This window comes from Corapipo altera, unplaced genomic scaffold (assembly GCF_003945725.1).
Source record: "Corapipo altera isolate COAL_440 unplaced genomic scaffold, ASM394572v1 23b, whole genome shotgun sequence".
In the NCBI taxonomy this organism is placed as follows: Eukaryota; Metazoa; Chordata; class Aves; order Passeriformes; family Pipridae; genus Corapipo; species Corapipo altera.
In genome coordinates, this window is record NW_020884885.1 from 3,907,801 (window position 1) to 3,927,656 (window position 19,856).

A 19,856-nucleotide genomic window follows, 5' to 3' on the forward strand; every position below is an offset into this window, starting at 1 on the left:
TGTCCTTTTAATTTTAACCCCTCTGCACTAACCCATATGCCCCAAAACCGCAAATTCCAGATTGGGTTTGGCCCAGGCTGAGGTCAGACACGACCAGCTTAGAGTGGTACCAGGAATTACCCTTCATTAAAGCAATTCATTAAGTGTACACAGTTGTAGCTCATTTTACATGTCAGATAAGGTTGAAACTTTACTCCCCAATGAAAAATGTAGTTTTCATTTCCAACTCTACCACGTGCCAAACAGGGCTGTGCTGCTCTGAAATCTGCGCAAAATTGTTAAGACTTCCCGATATGAGTCTTGAGGTTTGAGTTGTTTTTGTGGTTGTTTTCCTAAAAGAAAAAAAAAATCCCATTTGCTATTCATAGCTTGTCCTTTTTAAGAAAAAACAAGTCTGGTGGTGACACAGCAGGAAAGGGGGAGTGCGTGACATCAGACCACTGGTCCGCCTTCTCCCCTATGTATATTTTTTTAAGGACTTAGGCTTTTTTTGATACAGAAAAAGTCATGGAAGTCACATACACAATAAATAAAAATTGGGGCTTCAAAATCCATTATTTCTCCAGGCACCAAAATTAATACACCAAAAGGAACAACTAAGAGTCGAGTAACCAGGGACTCAACCTTTCCTTTAAGAAAACTGGTTTTAGCTGAAGAGTCCTATCCTTGCCCTTCAAATAAATATTGAGAAAGCTGCAAAGTTAACTTCTTACATTCCTAGTATTTCAAAAACTTGCCTTTTCCTCACCTAAACACCTTTATGTATCTTAGGGGAACAAAGAGCCACTGCTTGCCACCTTAAAAAACATAAAAAAAAATTAGTGAGGTCAGTTTCCACTGTGTCACATTGCTTTGGTAACACCACCCTACAATCTGCAGCCCTTAGTTACCTGTTGCTACATTTAGAAACCAGCTTTACAGTTAACTTAGATGCTGCTGTGCTGGCAAAGATGTTTAAATCACTACTGTGCCAGCACAGAAAATAAATACTGTCATAGGTGTTCCTGCACTAAACCACTATCAGTTCAGTAATATAGTTTAAAAACCCCACTTCTAACCATTATTAACAGCAACACAAATCTATGGGCAGACTGGGCCTTAGGTTCAGAAATAAGCTGTGTGTATTTATGGTTGCAATCATGATGATGATGCTAAACTTGCTTATAACCTCAAGGTGTTAGGGGAGAGAAGGGGAGGCTGGTTCTTAGGTCTATATTCATCTTACTGTTGCCACTGCTGACTGAATCAATGGAAACTTATGGAAGGGAAATAATGTTATACAAGAAAGAATATTTAATAAAGAAGATCTACATTCACTCTACATTTTAACAATATGTGAGGTAAGCATGCTGCGCTCAGAAGCACTGAAGGTCTCTGATGTTGGACTTGCCAATCTCAAAGGTACTAGGTAAGGCAGTGGACATTTTGGGGAATTTTTTTGGTAGCCTAACAAAATTACCAAAACCAACACTGACATTTAACACAGATGAGCATACTCCAGCTTTCCCAACAGTCATATCTAGTAAGATTCCACTGCAAAGTGATTTCTGTCTAGTGTTCCTTCTGAACTGTTCTGCTAGAATATTCAAATCACATCATGCCAAACATGCAAAGAATCACAGAATGGTTTGGGTTGGAAGGGACCTTAAAGGTCATCTGGTTCCAACGCTCCTCCTATGGGCAGGGTCACCAGTAACTTGGCTCTATAAAGGGTATCAACCTTGAAGCCTTATATGCACAGAAGTTGTGTGCATATTTATAATAAGAATCTCTAGTACAGTATTTCAAAAGTTTACCAAATGAGTTTACCTACAGAAAGATTCCAACACTTACAGCCACTTGGTTGTTGATTCCTCTGCTGAACTGGTGGACCAGAATGTATCACACAAACCTGTCTGCAAGGAAAGAATATTTTGCCATCCATTCAAACAGCCACTGCTGGCCATGACAGTAAAATCCTATCCTGTCCTGTTAGTCAGATCTCGTTACTTACATATCATAACTTGTTTCTAGTTTACATTTTGCTTGCTTCCATACAGGTATACCTTCAAATAAATTCCTCTGTGATCGTGTTAGAAAGATTTTATGAAGTAAACAACAAACACTATTAAACGAAACTGCAAAGTAAGCCAGAAAAAGGTTTGATTTTATTAGGAATGGTACATTTAAACACATGTAAGACTTTGGGGTTAATTTACATATTTTTTCCAAAAACATTTCCCTTCTTTAACGATACAGAAGTTAAAAAAAAGTACCTAATTCCAAATTTTAAGAGCGAACAGTATTTTAGGTGGAAATTTCTATTAATCAAAACAACTGTGCATTCAGGAGATTTGACTACACTTTTCCTGGGATATTTTTTGCTGCTCTCATTACTAAAATAACCTTCCTTTCCATCAAGACTATTGCTAGTCATACACATGTTATTCAGTATCACACTTCAGGGTATGAAAGCTATGTCACTCTTATAAACATCAAAAACATGGACATGCATATTGACATTTCTGTGCAGTTTTATGGAATCACCTGTCAAATAAGGCCTATACATACAATACCACATACTAGTGAATGACTGTAAAATTATTATAATGGATTCTCAATAATCCTGACATTTGGATGGTATGTTTCATTTTAACAGAAAATTCCAGCTTTCATTACTGCTTAACATTGTATTGATTCACTATCCAAATGAGCAATATTCAACTAAACAATGTGTATTCCTGAAAGTCTGTTGCAAATTAAGCATATTGTCAAGGTCATGTAAAGCTGGAACTTAAAACAGCCTGTTAAGCCAAGCAACAGGGAAAAAAGGGAACTCTAAACTAATTTCATCTGGTCCATTCATTCTCGCACAGAAAAGTAGCCACAGAACCTTAAAGGATTAAAATCTATACTTCCTGTTCTCGGACTTAATACCAAGGACAAAAGCTAACATAGTATTTTGGAAGTCAAAGGCCTTGGAGGTGGAGGGGAAAGTGGGGGCAAGATAGGGAGAAAGCAGCGTATTGTCTCATCCCATTACCTCAGCATTATGTGTACATAATATATCTATGATAGAAATGTTTACTAATAGCAGGGAAAAAAATAAAAAAGACTTCCCACTCCAGACTTCACTGAAAGAAGAAAGCTGACAGCCAGCCCCTCCTCACAGAGATGGCCTATTTGATGACAGGCACTTTGGCAATGTAAGAGGAGGTCACCCTTTCATCATGTTAACTCTTCCCCTCCCAGTTCTCATATATGATTTGTCTCAAGTCTTCGAGAAACTTGAATCAAATTAAGTGCTTTAATACATCTCTTAGAGCAGGTTAACTACGGCTATGAGCAGAGCTCGACCTAGAACGAGATTTTCTTTTAGAAGAAGAGGGAGATGGGGAAGAAGCTATCAAGCTGGAGCGGTGGCTTTTGTGGGAGTAACTCTTTTTAGGAGTACGGCTGCGAGAACGAGACCGGGATCGAGAGCGAGATCGGGATCGAGAGCGAGACCTGGACCTGGACCTTGATCTTGACCTGGACCTGGACCGGCTGTCTGATCTGGAAGATCCTGTAGACCTGGACCTGCTGCGAGATCTTGAGTAACTCCTTGATCGAGATCTGCTTCTAGAGAAACACAATTAAAAGCTGTAGTCTCAACTCCTACTAAATTTAAAGTAATCAATTAAAATTCTCAACTACTTGGTGTGCACGGCACATCAATCTGAACATCTGAATGCACTATTCACAGCATTCAGTTATTGCAGAGTGCTGCTAGATTTCTGTTATGCTCCATCATGACAGTATCTTAGGTCAAGGCTATCCGGAGCTGCTGGCCTTAACATTCTCTTCTCGTTTGGCAAAATATGAACTGCTGAATAAAAGATGCCTCCCCCCAGCTCCTGCCAGAAGGAGACAAACCAATTTTTAGGCATTTGTCAAGAAAAACACAGAAATGAAACTTCATACCTGTGGTATTTATTCTCTCTAGAAATGCCCATGAAAATTAGTAAGTTTCTTTCTAGATGCTAAAGAAGTCTCTAAAGGTGTGGAACACTAGCACACTTTAATGCCTGAAAGTTTAACACCTTAATTAGTAATGCATCCCTTTTTTCATGGAAAGAAATGGATTTATTTTTAAGAAAGAAAATTAAAAAGCTCAGCCAACATGTTTTTTTAATGATCAAGTGGCAGAACTGCTTTAGGAATAATGCAAGCAAGCTAATTGTTTTTCTTTTATTGTCACAAAAAAGCTGGCCTTAAGAACTATTTATCAACATTTCACAGAACTGTGAAACAACTTTCCATCAAATTAAAGGTTTTTAATACCAAAATGTATAGCTTTTTAAAAGTTCTTTCATTATAATATCACATTTTGTCTTACAAAAAAATCTTACTCTCATCCAAAAGTGTTCTATTTACCTTGTTTCAGCAAGTTACTTCTTATCTTAATCTGTTTACATTGCTAGAAAGTGGTTCTGTGCAGTGATATTTAGCTTGGGGACAAAAAATTAGATAATAAAACTTTGGCACCAATACTACCCAAATCCCTGCCCTCAGTAGAATTTTATCAGGTCAGGTGGCATACCTATGCCTTCTGTGGTCTTCAGTCAGTTTAATTCTGCGTCCATTCAGCTCAGTGCCATCCAATTTTTCCAGTGCACTCTTCATGTCACTGTAAGATGCAAACTCCACAACCCTGTTTAGCATCATGAAAAAAAAAAGTTTCAGAGAAACCGAAAAAGGATAACACGTCTGGCCCTTTTTCAATCTGTTGATTCATGGTTTGATGTTTTATCTTCTGAAAACGAATTTTTAACTTGGTTAACAGGAAAATATTACACTAACAGTACTAGCCACCTATACCTTTCACATCTATACTTTTAACATTACCAGAACTCTCATCTGCAATGAGAGACAATGCAAGAAGCTACACAAACCTGCACCAGCTGAGGAAGTATCTTTCAGTCCTCCACTAAACTGTATTCCAAAGCTGTCCAAGAAACAAAATAAACTTGCAAATTCTCCTGCCCTATTTAAGAATTTTTAACAGTGAATACAAAAAATTCAGTCTTTGTACTTTTGTAGCCTGCAGAATCAGGAATGGAGAGCAGTCAAGTAGGTATTCTCTGTGGAGGTTGGTTATGTTCATTTCTCATGACTTTGACTGTTGAGGCAGTGCAAACCAGCCACAGACAGGAGGTATTTTAGCCTCAGGAGTCAACTCATAAGTGATTATATAAAAGTAAGTTAAAGACAGCTTAATTTAACTGTTGAAAAGTATTCTCTCTTTCCTTTCTGCTTTCACACATTGTTTTCGTGGTAGAGTATGGAGACTTGAGTTCAATACTGAACTCCTACTTTCTGACTGATTGTTTTTTGTGTTGTTTTGGTTTTTTTTTAACTGGACAAATTTCAGCATCTAAGCCACAACATAGATTTATATTTCATTTCTTTTATATCACAAGAATAATTGTGCCCTTAACAGTTTTGGTTATACAGATTTAGACACAAAGTGAACTTACCCTTCATTCCTGTTGTTTCTGTGAGCATCCACATAGGTGACCTCCCCTGCCTTTCTCATAACATCTTTCAAGTCCTGCAGCAAAATTTAACATTTTAATCTTAAGCATGACACAAATGAGTCAGCTACCAGTAATACTCCCCTAAAGCTTTCTCTGCTAAAACTGCTTAATGCTTTTCAATTTATATGTATAAAAATATACATATAATTTAAAAAAAGTTTTTGAAACTGTAATAGCAGCTGCATTTAGAAAAGAGCCCTCATTTTACAACTACAGTGAATAAAACACTGCTTTTAAGATAATCCTGCATCCCAAAAACAGGTGTTATGAAAACACAGTGCAATACTTTAAATACCACTGCACTGAAATCAGAACAATAAGAGATGAGAAGCACCATAGTATAAATGCAGATTTTCATAACTAACACCCCAGTTAAATGACAATCCAATATATGTAGACAAATTCATCCTATATGCTCACCTCCCCCAACTTCCCAGTAAAATTAAAAGCAAAACCTTGTAATTACTATATGATCAAAAATTTTCCAAAGGGAATGTTTTTTCTTAAGTTTCACTTGAATATCTGTGACACTACAGTGTCACGTCAATAGAATCCTCTTATTAAACTTAACAGAGGTGAAACACGCAGAAACAGTAAAATTACTTGCTTAGCAATAGATAAAGCACAAACAAATAATGCAAAAGGTCACAAAAAAGCTAAACATCTGTATAAGTTAAGGCAGCACTTTTACCAAACAGTATCTGGTATTTTATAATCCCAGACTACTTACCGCAAAAAGCCACAAGTGGCAGGTGATATAAGAAGGTACCTTAAGCAAAGAGTTGCTTGTCCAATACCTAGCTGGCCAAGAGGAACTCTCTTACATGAGAAAGGCAGAGTGATGGCTCATAGCAATATGCTTCACGGAGGTACCAGAGGCCCTGAAAGCACTGGACATAGTCTCCAGTCTCCAGAAGTGGCTAAAGAACCCGAGGATGATCTGTGCTAGCCAATCGAGATCAAACCCAGGCAAACCAAGATCTAGATCGCCAAAAAACAGGAGTGTCATAGGAACCAAAAGGAAAATTCAGAACAGGCCAAACCCTAGAATTTCAGCCACTAGAAAACCCCCAAATCTTTGGTTCTTTTTCCTCCACACAAGAAAAATGAAGGTTAACCAAATCAAGGTTGTTAGAAGAGGTTCAAAATGCACTTGGTTAGAAATATGCTTAAGGAAGAAAAGACTACAAAACAAAAAGCCAAGAAAAACTTTAGAACATTTGCCACAGAATATGAGAAAGCTTAATTTTATATAGTATTTTAATTAAAATTCAATAGTTTTGTTAAAAACTGGCATATGCAAAGTAGTAATTTTTCTTATTTCACAGGTCTTACTTAACACAAAGAAATAGCAATGAAAAATAGGCCCTATAGCACCATTAAAAACCATACATCCAACGTCCGTATGTTTACCTCAGTTTAGAGATTTTGGCTCTGCTCAAGTCAGTGAGAGTTTAACCAGACCAGGACTGGTAAGTCAAAATGAAATTTAAACTGTTAATCTATATAATTATTTCCTAATTCAATAACTTTAGGCTTTAAAATTGAGGCTGCCAGTCTTGCCACACTATATGCTGAATCCTAAGAATCATCAACATGAAATATCTTTTGTAATAGCAATGACAACGTGATTAAGATGCTGGCATTATTGCTCAAAACAGGGTAAGTGTGCATGTGTTATAAAAGCTCGACATTCTGTTATTGATTGTTTTGAAGTTACCTAGTTTTACTTAACCAGTGGAACAACCAAATTTTATCCTAAGTTTTCTGTTCTGATTCACTTCAAACAGCACAAGAAAACCCTGTTGTCCTTCACAGCAAAAAAATATAAAGTGTAGGACAACCATAAATAGAACAAACACCTATTAAAAAATACATCTTGATGTAACACAGAGCTACTTTTCTCAACTGTCTGAAAATTCACAGATACTGAAGAACTAATGAGGGTGGTTGGAAAGCTCTGAACATGCAGAAAAATACATTTATTAAAGTAGGAGAATTCTAACAGTTTGTCTACTACTTAGAGATGAGATTATCTATTAACAATTTTGTGGCTTGTTTGTTTGGTTTTTTGTTGTTTTTTTTTTTTAATATCCCAACATAACAACTTCTAGAGGAGACAGATGTTCTCAAAGCATGGGGATCTGGACACACCAAAGATGAAATTAGGTGCCTAAGTTTTAAAGCAAGGTTCTATACCAACTGTGCTTCCTAGCAGCTCAAGGATTAGAAGGGAAGAATAATGCCACTACTGTTAATGCATTAGCTATTTTAATCTGTTGTGTAAGTAGCACAGTTAGAAGTTAAAACACTATAGTCAGTATCAAAGTAGTAGAGCTTCAAAACTAAATGCAGCTTACATGTGGTTGTTAGCTTCAAATGATGTCTATTTAGGCAAGTATCAAGAAGTCAAGTTTCTTATGCTAACTTATCATATATTTAAGTCATTAAAACATTTAATTAGAATACTTAAGATTCACCAGTATGAAATCTGAATTGGACAGGCTTCAGATTAAAATGTAAGTACACATAAAGCCATTATAAATATTCACAAGTAAAAGAAACTTAAAGAAATGTTAATTTTTTTTTTCAACTTACAAATTTAACACTAAACATGATTTATTCTCCTTGACACTCCACTATAGCTTACTTCTCTGGTCCCTACTGTCGTTTCCAAGTGACAATCTCTTCATAAATGTAACCGTGTAGCATACCCAGAAGATATTTAGATTAAATCCACTTGTTCATCACATCAACTCAGTTTTTTTTTTTAGCTATTCAAAAATTAACACAACTGTACAATTATGAACCCTTTGAACCTGTGATGCAGAAGATAAACAAAATTAGTTCAACTGGTTATCTGCATGGACTGCACCCAAACTCTTATGAAACACATCAGCAGAGCTCCAGGTAAGCTGAGCAGCCTCCTCGCGGGGAAGTGGCTTCAAGACTGAGGCTCTGAACATTCAACATCATCTACTGCATCTTTCAGTACATTAGTTAAAGTCTCTTTATATTCTTTGAATATAGGTTAATGAATAAAGCTTAATGAGCAAGACTAAACTCCACTATTCACTCACCTTTCATAAATAGCATCTGTTGCTACGCCCTTAAAAAGTGAACTTTCTATAGACTGTATACCACGCAGAACACAACTAAAGGAATTGATTATAGGGCTATTCTGTTAAAAGCCAGCTAGATATTAGCAAAACATTAGCAAAGGTTGAAAAAAACAAAAATGAAAGGTGGTAAGAAATCTTCACATGACAAGTACTGAAAGTCTGGGTTTTTTTTTAAAAAATATCTACAGTAAGCATACTTGATACAGTAGCTCTCTTAAAATTCCCTCCATTATAACCATGTATTACCAGACTTCTCAATCATGCATCACGTCACAAAAGTCTTTTGCAAAACATATGAAATGACCTTAAATTTCACTCAAAACAAAGGCATGCACTTCAATACAATAACAATACAAAAGGATGATATGACATTTGAATCAATGTTATGCTTCAGTATTTTAGAAACAATCTAGAGTCTTCAAAAGTTTTATTAATTGGTAAACACAAGTAAGGGAGAATCATTTCCCAACTACAAAATCTAGTTATAGAGCTATTTGCACAGCTATCAAACAAAAGACTTCTTTAAGTGTTGGAATGATAATTTTTAGCAATCACTGAAGCTTTTTGTTCACATTAAATATTTATGATGGCTTTATTAAGAAATTAGGCTGAAAGCAGTCTACATATAGGGTAGTAAAATAAGGTCTGAAAAAAAGATAAGATGCTAACTCACCTGCCAGCTGATACGGGAGGAGAGGTTTTCAACAATGATCCTGTGTTCAGTACGAACAGGAGGTCCATATCGGCTGAAGAATTCAAAGGAGAAGAAAAAAAATTCTCCAGTGTGAGGAATTTTGAACTGAAGAAATCTGACATTTTCTACAGTTTACAGTAAGACTGAAGTAATTTCCTGGCTGCTGGACTGCAGACTTCTCCCCAGTCAAGAACATATTTAAGTCTCCCCTACTAGAAGCAAGTTGCTACACGGGGATTAAAAAGAATTTTGATGAACTTTTTACCAAGGCAGTCAATATAGTTGCCATTTTTTTTTCTAGATACACCAAAATAAATGTGTGGTAGAATGAAAATAATGGAAAGAGATTTAGTTCAATTTTGGTATTTGACCTGTTTGGCTTATACTTATGGAAAAGACAATCTTTTTTTCTATCTTTTTTTATGTTGTTCCATTCTGCTTCAGGTCTGGGAGCTAGAAGGCACAATTCAAAGGCATTTCAGTTCATGCTTCTAAATTCCAAATAACTTGTTAATATTTTTAAATACCACCATGATCTATATTAGGGGTTTTTTTTGATAGAAATATTCCTATTTCAGTAAAATGAGAGCTAATGAACTGGTTGCCCTGAAATAACTATGGCAGTTTACAGTTCCTGAATGAAAGCTGATGTTTTCAATTTAACAAAAAATTAAAGACCCTCTCAAAAATGAAAATGTGGCTTGAAAATATTCATACAGGACAGTAAAAGATCTGGAAAGAATGTAAATCTGAAGAGAATACCCTTGCAAGTCTTTTCTGCTCCCAATCTTAGTCATTCTGAATAGAAAGAGATTTGAGAATTACGGAAAAAGATATGCCAGTCTTTTGGTAAGTAATGCAGGATTCTAACAATGACACTACTTTGTTTTACTAGAAAAAAGATTCAAGAATCAAGAGCACTGACCTTAGAGAAAATTATTCTCATCTTCTCCTCCTACAGAAACACAATCCTAAATTGTGCATATTGGTTTGTACACTGAAGCACAGGCAATTTCATTTCAGTGCATAACTCAAAGTGTCCCAATTTTTTTCAGAACATCCATATCTTCCAGGTATTTAAACAGAGGTCCCAGAGGCACAAAACTGGCAGGCTGTCTCATTTTTCCATTATAGCAAACCACAGTCTCTTCCTGTCTGGCACTGGCAGTCTGACATCATGAACATGACTATAGCGTCACATGCCCACAACCTTAAATCACACTTCTTACTTTACAAGTCCTCTTTTAGCCTGGACCTCAGACCAATCATTCCACATCAAGGTTACTGCCACTAAGAAAAAACGACCTAATTAGCATACTTTCATATGCAAATCAGATGTTACTGGTTTGTAACTGGCAGCAATTCTGACTTTGAAACAAAGGTTTCTATCCATTTTATCTTTGTCTTTCTTTCAATCTCTACTCTGCATAGGCCACGGCTATAAATGTTTCTACAGAGCAAACTTTTCCATACATTTTTACTTCACACAGGGAGATATAAAGTACAAAGATGTAATGACTAGTTGTGTGGTGGAATATATTCAAATCTGCAGAACTTTCACTGGAAGTTGGTGTAAGGTTCACCACTGGCTCAAATCATTGAAAATGAACAACTCCACAAATACTGCGTGTCCACTAGAGGTATTCTAGAGAAGAGCTATGTCCTGTTTTTCAGACTCCACTCCTGGACAGAGATTCTCCTTTAGTAAGGCACCTGCTTGGTCAGCAAACTTAGTCAATTGGTATCTAAACACTTCTGCATGTGTTAGTATCTTGTGCCCTAGCACTGCTCCTTTTCTAGCCTGTGCTGACCTAAGCATTTTGATAACCATACAACTGGAAATGTGAAAGCTTGGTTAGACAGTAAGTACCTTGAACTGTTGCTCTACAATAATTGTACTTAGCATGTAAGCTCAGTTTGATGACAAAAGCTTCAAGATGCTAAGTCTGGCATTTTTCTTAGTGTTAAAAACAGCCATTACAACTGCAGCAATACTCCTTCACATAATTTACGTGATGGGAGGAAGCAAGACCAACGTAGTGCCTTCAATATGGCAAAGGAGCATTTCACAATACGTTTGTGAACCTCTGCGAGACAGTTAAACAGCTTTAAAATCCACACTCTCCTCAGACAGAGAAGGCAAATAATAGTAGTGGACCTACACAGTTTGAGAACGTATTCGTGAAGCTATACAAGAGCAGTGTTGGATCCCTGAATCACAAGAAGAAAACAATTTTTCACTCCAGTTCTTCAGTTACTGTGTTGGGAAGAAAAAGAGTCCAGACTACCTACCTAGATCCACTCTGAGACTGATAGTAACTGAACCGTTGTGAGAATCTCCCCCTTCCTCTTCGGGCTCGAGCATGCTCAATTGTGACCCTTATGACAGGAACAAAATGAAACAGCACATGAAAAAATAAACCAACAAACTTCAAGTATTTGACACTGACTTAAAAAATCTTTCACAATTGGAAGCACACGTGCACAAACAGGAATTATCTTGCCCTTGCAAAGAATGATTTATAACACAATCACTGGCATTTCTTAATGAGCCAGACCAGTGGGTTTCTCTTTTCTCATTCACATCCCTCAGACTTTTCATGAAAATTGTCACAGGTCTGTAATTTAGACTGATACACCTGAATTTGCTTAACCAGAGCCCAAGAATAACCACAGAGACAAAAGAGTACCAAAATAAGTAACAAAAACCTAATGACCTAAAATCCAGCTTCCACAATCATAATAAAAATTCCAGTAACATACAATGACCATAGTCCCCATTGCTGCAAACTGAAGGGCAACGCTCCAAATGATGACAGGTTTATCATCTTATTTTCTGGTCAACAGACAGATAAATAACAAATAAGTTTAATTCCCTCTTACTAATATTTCTTCTAATAACAAGACCCTGAGTCAGCTTTCAAAGAGAACTAAGTGCAAGGAGAGAAAAGAGTCAGTCCTGCTCCAAACCACTCCTCCTCCAGTCCCAACCTGAATCACCATGAATGTCTTTAAAGTATCCCACCACAGAGCCAAAAGAAATGGGCATCAGAGCACAAGATAATACACTGCATTTGGATGCAAAGCACTTTTTCTGTTCTTAAGGGAAATTATGATATCACTCTTACCTTTCATCGCACAACTCTTTACCATTTAGTTCATAAATTGCATCATCAGCATCCCTGTGGTCTTCGAATTCCTAGAAAGAAAATAGGAATAAAAAAATCTTTTCCCTCACGTTATAGGCAAATACTAGTAAGTATGTGTTCTTTATAAATTTTAGATTTCTGCAGCAAGTATCACCCAGAACTTTGAACAAGAAAGTGAATTCATAGTACATTTGTAACTGAAAAGCAAAGGTGTTCCTATTCACAACCCTTTTTTCTCCTTCCACCCCACAAACTCCTTTTGCCTCCCTCAGTTGTTTCAGTATAACTATTTGCAGGACCTCTATAAAATAAATTAATTAAATGACCTGGTTTACTACAGATGTATCTAAAATACTTTTGGGGAGAGGTAGAGAGAATTATTTCAAGGCATACAGTTTAAAACACAGCCCTATATACAGGGAAATCCTACATAATAACATGAGCTGATCAACTGCAAACAAAAGCAGGAGATTTGTGCACTCCCAAAATCCTCTTAAGAGTTCTGGGGCTAATTCAGTTCTTACTGAACTGGCAAAGAAAGAGTAAACCAGAAAAAAAGCCCTTCTAATTTTTTTCTGAGTGAATTCAGCTCACTAGCTGGGCAAAAAGGTGCCCTTGTAAGAAGAGTATGAAACATAAGCCCATCTTCAGCACTGGCCACCTGCAGGTCCAGATTAGCTATAACATGCATAATTCCATGTAGTGTTCCAACGGAATCTCTCACTTCGCTTTTGGCAGAAATGCTGCTTTAGTCAGCCTGAGTAGCCTCTGCCCACTATCCAGCCCACTGGTTCTTGCCAAAGCTATTTGTACAGCTCTGCAGGAAACTAGGTCAAGAAACCTACCCAGATGAAAAATAGCACACTTTGTGCAGGAGGTGGGGTGAAAAAGACAGTGTTGTTTTTCAAACAGATCAGCTCCCCAGGTAGGTTCATTATGTGGTTGTACAACTGCAGGAATGCCATGTGAGGCAAGGGGACAAGGGAAAGAAATAAAGCAGAGAGAACAAGCAGCTGGGTAGGGACTGCTTGAAGCAAGTGTAGACAGAGAGAAAAAATAGTGGAACTGCAGCTTGTGAGCAACGAACAACAGAGAAGTTTCTCAAGAAAGTGTTTGCATAACCATAAACTGCTTTTCAGAAGCAATACTGGCTTAATCAATCTTCCCCTTTCTGCACTCAAATCTGTTTCACTACCAAGTGAAACATCACACATCTTTGCATGATGCTGCAAAGATTATCTTGAGAAAATTTAGGCCTAGCATTTAAGAGTATCAATAGTCAGCAACCTACAACTTCCATTATTTCAGCTAACTAACAAACTGAATGTCTTCAAGTCTATCTAGCTTTAGGAGCTGAAGTTTAAAAACATTACACCCTGAAATCTACAAAATTTAAGTAGATATAATAAGTTTCACAGATCAAGCAATGATTTCAATCAAGCACAATGAAACATGCTTTTAACACTACAACAATGTTCACTTGGTTTTGTGAGTGGTTCTATAAATACAGATCTTAAATAACCAAACCCAAAGAGGAACAGGCAAAAACATGGCAAGGGAAGTGCCACAAATGATGCCTTCATTGTGTTTATAAATTAGACGGATGACAGGATCAAATGCACCCTCACCAATTTTGTACCTGAATACAAAAGCGGGAGGAGAAACAGATATACCAGAAGGAAAAACCATCCCACAGAAAGACCTTGATAGGCTGAAAGGTAAGGCAAACAAGAATCACAAGTTTTAACAAAATATAAACATGAAGTGTTGCACCTGAGTTAAAACAGTCCTAAGAGCAGAACAGGCTGGGGGTTGAGTGGCTGGAGTGTAGCTCTGCCGAAAAGGACGTGGAAATCCTTGTGGAAAGTCAGCTAAGCATGAGTCAGCAGTGTGGCCTTGCTACAATGAAAGCAAACCTCATCCTGGGCTGCATAAGTAGGAGCACAAGCAGCAGACCAGGGGATCCAGTTATCCCACCCTACTTGGCATTTGTTAGGCCACACCTGGAACACTGTGTCCAGTTTTGGTCCCTCCAGCTCATGAAAGACATTGAAAAATTGGAATGAGGCTAGCAGAGGGCCACCAACACTGATCAGAAGGCTGGAGAACAAAAAAAGGTTGAGAGAGCTGTGTTTGTTCAGCCTGAAGAAAGGGCAGCTCCAAGGAGATCCAGTCAGAATCTTCCAAAACCTAAAACACAGTTACATTGACAACAGCAATGATTTCCTCATGTGGGTGCAGAGTGATGGGATGACTGGGGGGGGGAAAGGTTTGTTCAGTTGTAAGGAAAAAAAATTTTATCCTGAGAACAATTAAAATTTTTAGATACATTTATGAGACAATTATTCAATCTTATTAGTGAGCTCTGAAAGGAAAATGGTTCTGCCTGGGAACCAGAGAAGAGAGGAGGGAGGACTGACTGACTTGCTTACAGGATTTGAACAGAAGTTGTTCCTGAATGAGTCAACAGCCCTGCCCAAGAAGAGAAGAGCAACACTCAGGGAAAGGGGATTGAGAAATAGCGGCAATTGGAAAAAGCACTCTAAATAAACCCAGGCTCACGTCTAGATCAGCCATTTACCTCCGGACTTTAAGAGACACATATTTACCTACTGGCAGTCAACAAGAAGTAGCTCATACTGCAGGACAACCAGGAACCAGCATGTGTAGGCATTAAGGAACAATACTCATAAAAGGCTAAAGTAGGCAAAGCCTGTTTTTTTTTCTTTTCCTGTAACTTCACTCAAGGGACTGATCTTGGCAGAAAGAATGGCACGTAAACCTGCCATAGTGTGAGGGCAGTTATCACCCTTTCCACTTTGAACTCAGTGCTGCGGAACAGCTAATTCTCAGTTCTCAGGAGGTAATATTTAAGAGATGGGCTGATCCTGAGTCAATTTGGGAACCTGTAGAACCGCAAAATTTGGACAACAGTTTAGGAGCATAGAGCTCTAGAAAGCAGTGCCAGGAAACTGAAATCCAATGAACCATCTATTTCATTCAACAGTGCAACAGACACATAGGCCCTGTTAACATGTACTGATGGTGAATGCGACTAACTTCAGCTATAAGAACCAAAAGCTGTGCTGCTTGAGTCCACCAGCAAGCATCTGTTATACCTGTTGTCTTAGCCAACTACTCTGGTTTTATGTCAGGCCGTGATTCAGAGATACGAGCAAGCAGACTTGTTATACGACAGCTTATAAGGAGCGAGAGAGGAACATAAGTGGTTCTGTATAAACTTTTCTCCAGATGAGGACTCTGTAAAATTTTGCACTGCCATAACAGGATATTTATACAGTCTTCAGAAATGAGAGATAAATTTTAAATCCATGAAAGCCTTTGATAAAACAATGTATTTAATGCAGCTAGAATATTACCAAGACTTTGAGCAAAACTGGGACTGTAATCCCAAATTCTGAAAAGCGGTCTGAAATGTATACTAATATTTTCCATTTCCCATTGCAACTATTATTCTCTTAATCATCTTCCCTTCCTTGACATCAGCCTAGCAAGGTCAATACCTACAAGCAAGAGAAAGGAAAACAAGGTTATTACAAACCACAAATCCAAATCCATTTTTTAGATGGATTTCTCGTATGCGACCATATCCTTTGAAGAATTTCTCCACATCCCGTTCACGAGCACGTGAGCTCAAGTGTCCAACAAAGACACGGCAGCCACTCATCTTAAAGTTGATGCTAAGAAAGAAAACAGCACTGTTTATCAGATTAACAAACCTAAAAAACGGTCATTAAGCTCACTTTTACATCTCAGAAATCTTGGTTTAATAGGATTTGATTTTACTGTCCTCCAGGTATATGTTAAAAACCCAATTCTCTATAGTAAGAGAAGTGAAAAAATCCTCTCTTGCTGACTTCTGCTAGAACCCACACAGAACTCCCCATTTTCTCCTTTTTAAGCATGTAATTTAATGACTTCTTATACCTGAAATAACATTTTTGTTTGCTGTCAGACTAGTAAGATTCTTGTATCACAAAGCATGAAAGAAAACCCTAATCTCCAACCTCAAAGATTAAATTACTGGGCTAGCAGCAGTTGAAAAAAAAAGAACAAAACTGTTATGCTAAACATTGAAATATAAACATAAAAATTTTGCTTTCACCTGGAAGAACTGCTGCAATAAAAGCTGTATTAGCATAAAAGAGATAAACGGTCATCATCAAATTGTTTCCATTTCCAGTAACCATAAATACCTTATTTTAACAGTCTGCCAGGTTCTGAAAAAACATTTTTTCATTATGAGATTTCAACAACAGCAAAAATTTAAAAAATCGCTATTTTGGATATTCGTATTTTTAAAACTATTTACTGATCTAGGATACATAATTTGAGACACTTTATGAAAACTCCATTGTTTACCCTGAGGTGTCACTTTTTCAGTTTATGTGATTTAGAAATTTTTTAAGTTCTTGTAACTTGAAAATATTACTTGGCTCACTCAGTGAGCTCGCTGTCATGCAATAAGCAAATAATCCAAGCCGTATGGAATGAAAATATGATGTGACTTTGCCTTACAATACTGGGCTGTAAAGCCGGCAGAGTAAACAGACAACATATCATGTTAGTTGTGAAAATAATTCCAGTCAATTTGGACACAGTATTTTGAATTAGCGCAATTTAACGAACCCCCATTAGGTCTCTTTCGATTAGTTTCTTTACTCAGACTCGCTGTGCCATCTGAGAAGTGCCAAAATTTTGGAAAACTGGGTACTGGGCTTTTTATGGGGCGAGGGGTTGAACTGTGACAGCATTCAGACTCACCTCAGACATCCCCGAATCACGACCTGAGGTGATGGCTATTTATTTAATCACTTTCATGTGGAAAGTTTTGTGCTTCCTCCACAACGCTGCCCTTTGTAGCCATCCTCTCTTTTGTGCTCACACGTGCATTTTAATGCCCACACAGAAATTCAGTTCAGTGGACTGGTTCACCTCCCTCGCGAAGTGTGGAGTACCCCGGTTTCCCTGGTGCACCCTTACCACGCAAACACTGGGAAGGCCAGCAGCGGGTATTACGGGAAAGGCAAGCCCTTGCAGAGAAACGACAGCCTTACGTAACTGTGTGCTTTAAAACACGGCAAGAATAGCCACTCTGGCAATAGCGCTCATTTGGGGAGCTACACAGATCTGAAAGATTAAAACGACTGCGTAGCTGCTGTTCAGTATTTTTAGATGTAGGAAAACAAGGTGGGGAGACTAATCGCAGAAGGAAATGAATACGGGGCAGGTAGGTGGAACTGACCACCACTGAAACTGTCACAGACAGGCAAAAGAGGAGCGAAAAACTCGCCTGCGGGTTATTTACTCAACCATCAGAGACTACAGTGGGTGCGAGATCTGTATTGACACTTGCAAGGCGCGGAGCTTCACACGTTGTTCCTACCGCAATCCCGCCGAGTTCGCTCGCAGGCGTCTCACAAAATAAGGAAAAGCCGTCGAGAAGCACGGCCCAGCAGCAACCGGCCATCTGCTCCTCCCTCCTTTCGAGCGGCCGAGATGAGCCGGGGCTGCGCCAGGCCCGCCGCCTGCCCAAGGCAGGAGGGCCCTGTGCACAGGCCCGCCGCCACCGCGGCGCCGGCCCACGCAGAGCCGCCGGCCCCTCCGGCTCTTCGAAGCTTTGTGCTCGCCTCCAAACACCGCCGGCTCCCGGCCACCCCGCCGAGATCAGCCTTCCCCGCCGCGGGGCAGCGATGGAGCGCGGGGCCTGCCCGGCCGCGGCTCCACCGAGCGCCCGGGCCTGCGGCGCCGCGCGGCGCCAGCGCGGCCTCCGCCCGCGGCTCCCCCACCTCGGCCCGTCCCCACCCCACCACGGGGCCCGGCCGCCAGAACCCCGCCGGTGGCTCCCCGCGCCCGCCCCGGCCTCCCCCAAGCAAAGGAGGGGCCGCCACACACCGTCACGGAGCGGCGAGTCCTGCGGGCCGTGCGGAGCCTCGGTGCGGCCGCGGCGACAATGGCTGCCGGCTGCTCCGACCGCCGCCACGCCACTGCGCCTGCGCTCACCCGCCCCGCCCGCGCCGCGCCGCGCGGCACCACGGGAGGTGTAGGCGCGGAGGGGCCGTTGGGAGGCACCCCGGAGGTCATCTCGCTCCAGCGCCAGGCCCGGGACACGGACAGCTCTTATGAACCAGGCTGCTCGGAGCCTCACCCAACCTGGCCCTGAGCGTTTCCAGGCATGGGGCACCCACAGCGTCTCTGGGCAAGCTGTTGATGCTGAACTGCCTCTGACTTTTGACTAAGACACGGCAAAGAAAGTTGGGTGTCACTTCTGCTTAATAAGTGGGGGAGCAAAGTCACACGTCCAAAGAACTCATCTGAAGTGTTACACTTAGCCACTCAGTTCTGCCAATAAAAGGTTGCTGTGGCCAGCCCCTTACTACCACCTTCTTCTCCTCTTCAGCACACAGAATTGCACTGCTTTGTATAAAACCACAATACCGCTATAATGTCACTGACCCCAAGGGGAAACCCTGGGTGGGGAAAAGTGGCTAGTGAAGATCCAGGACTGTAGGGCAGAAGCAGTTTTTCCATGCATAAACAGCACACTACTTTCCTGATATATCAGTATCAGATGTACTCACTTCGTGGAATTCTTACAGTGTCATTAATGACATTTTACAGTATGATGATCAAGATAAAAATTGTTAGCTGTTCCTTCAGTGTAGCATAGCTTATTAAGTCTTCACTGTCCAAGTACTTTAAAATATAATGACAGTTTGGTTTGCACATTTTCCCCCACTGTCTGACAGCATCATGTCTGTATTTCCTGCTTTAACTTGGAGTAAATATCTTAGTTACATTTATGATATTGTATGTTAAATTTAGGCATCGTTGAAATTTACTGCCCTCTATTCTTCAGGATGGAGATAACCTATCCATTCAACATCCATGTAATAAACAGAATCTTTTAGGTTGGAAGTGACCCCTTGAGATCATCTGGTCCAATCCCCCAAGCTTGCCAGGACCTTGTCCATTCAACTTTTTAATATCTCCCCAGATGGAGGCTCCACAACCTCTCTGGACAACCTGATCCAGTGTTTGACTACCCTTAGAGTAAAAAAAGTGTTTTCTTGTGTTCAGATAAAATGTCATGGGTTTCAATTATCAGTGGATGCTAGTGAGAAGGGTGTGGCTCCCTCTTCTTCATTCCCTCCCATTAGGTACTGATACACATTCAGTCTTCTCCAGGCTGAACAATCCCAGGTCTCTTAGCCTCTCCATATATTAGAGATGCTGCAGTCCCACAGTCATCTTTGTGGCCCTGTGCTGGACTTGCTTCACCAAGTCCATGTCTCTTTTGTGGGCACAACAC

At 39.6% G+C, this 19,856-nt stretch overlaps 1 protein-coding gene across 1 annotated transcript; it reads right to left on the reverse strand.

The window, feature by feature from the left end:
* Positions 1–2,124: 2,124 nt before the first annotated feature.
* LOC113946576 (serine/arginine-rich splicing factor 5-like) lies at positions 2,125–18,553 on the reverse strand. The gene is made up of 8 exons (XM_027642047.1): positions 18,440–18,553; positions 16,086–16,224; positions 12,503–12,573; positions 11,667–11,753; positions 9,354–9,426; positions 5,499–5,572; positions 4,562–4,672; positions 2,125–3,600 (listed from the first exon to the last, which is right to left on the reverse strand). Exons 2-8 carry the CDS (start codon positions 16,209–16,211, stop codon positions 3,309–3,311), a joined length of 834 nt encoding a protein of 277 aa, XP_027497848.1. The 5' UTR covers positions 16,212–16,224; positions 18,440–18,553; the 3' UTR covers positions 2,125–3,308.
* Between the last annotated feature and the right edge of the window lie 1,303 nt (positions 18,554–19,856).

Excerpts from the sequence above, each read along its gene's own strand:
- LOC113946576 (XM_027642047.1), bottom strand. The coding sequence starts at position 16,211 with ATGAGTGGCTGCCGTGTCTTTGTTGGACACTTGAGCTCACGTGCTCGT. Across the intron at positions 4,673-5,498 it reads AGAAACAACAGGAATGAAGG|GGTTGTGGAGTTTGCATCTT; the intron begins GTAAGTTCACTT and ends GATGCTAAACAG. Across the intron at positions 3,601-4,561 it reads GAAGACCACAGAAGGCATAG|AAGCAGATCTCGATCAAGGA; the intron begins GTATGCCACCTG and ends GTGTTTCTCTAG.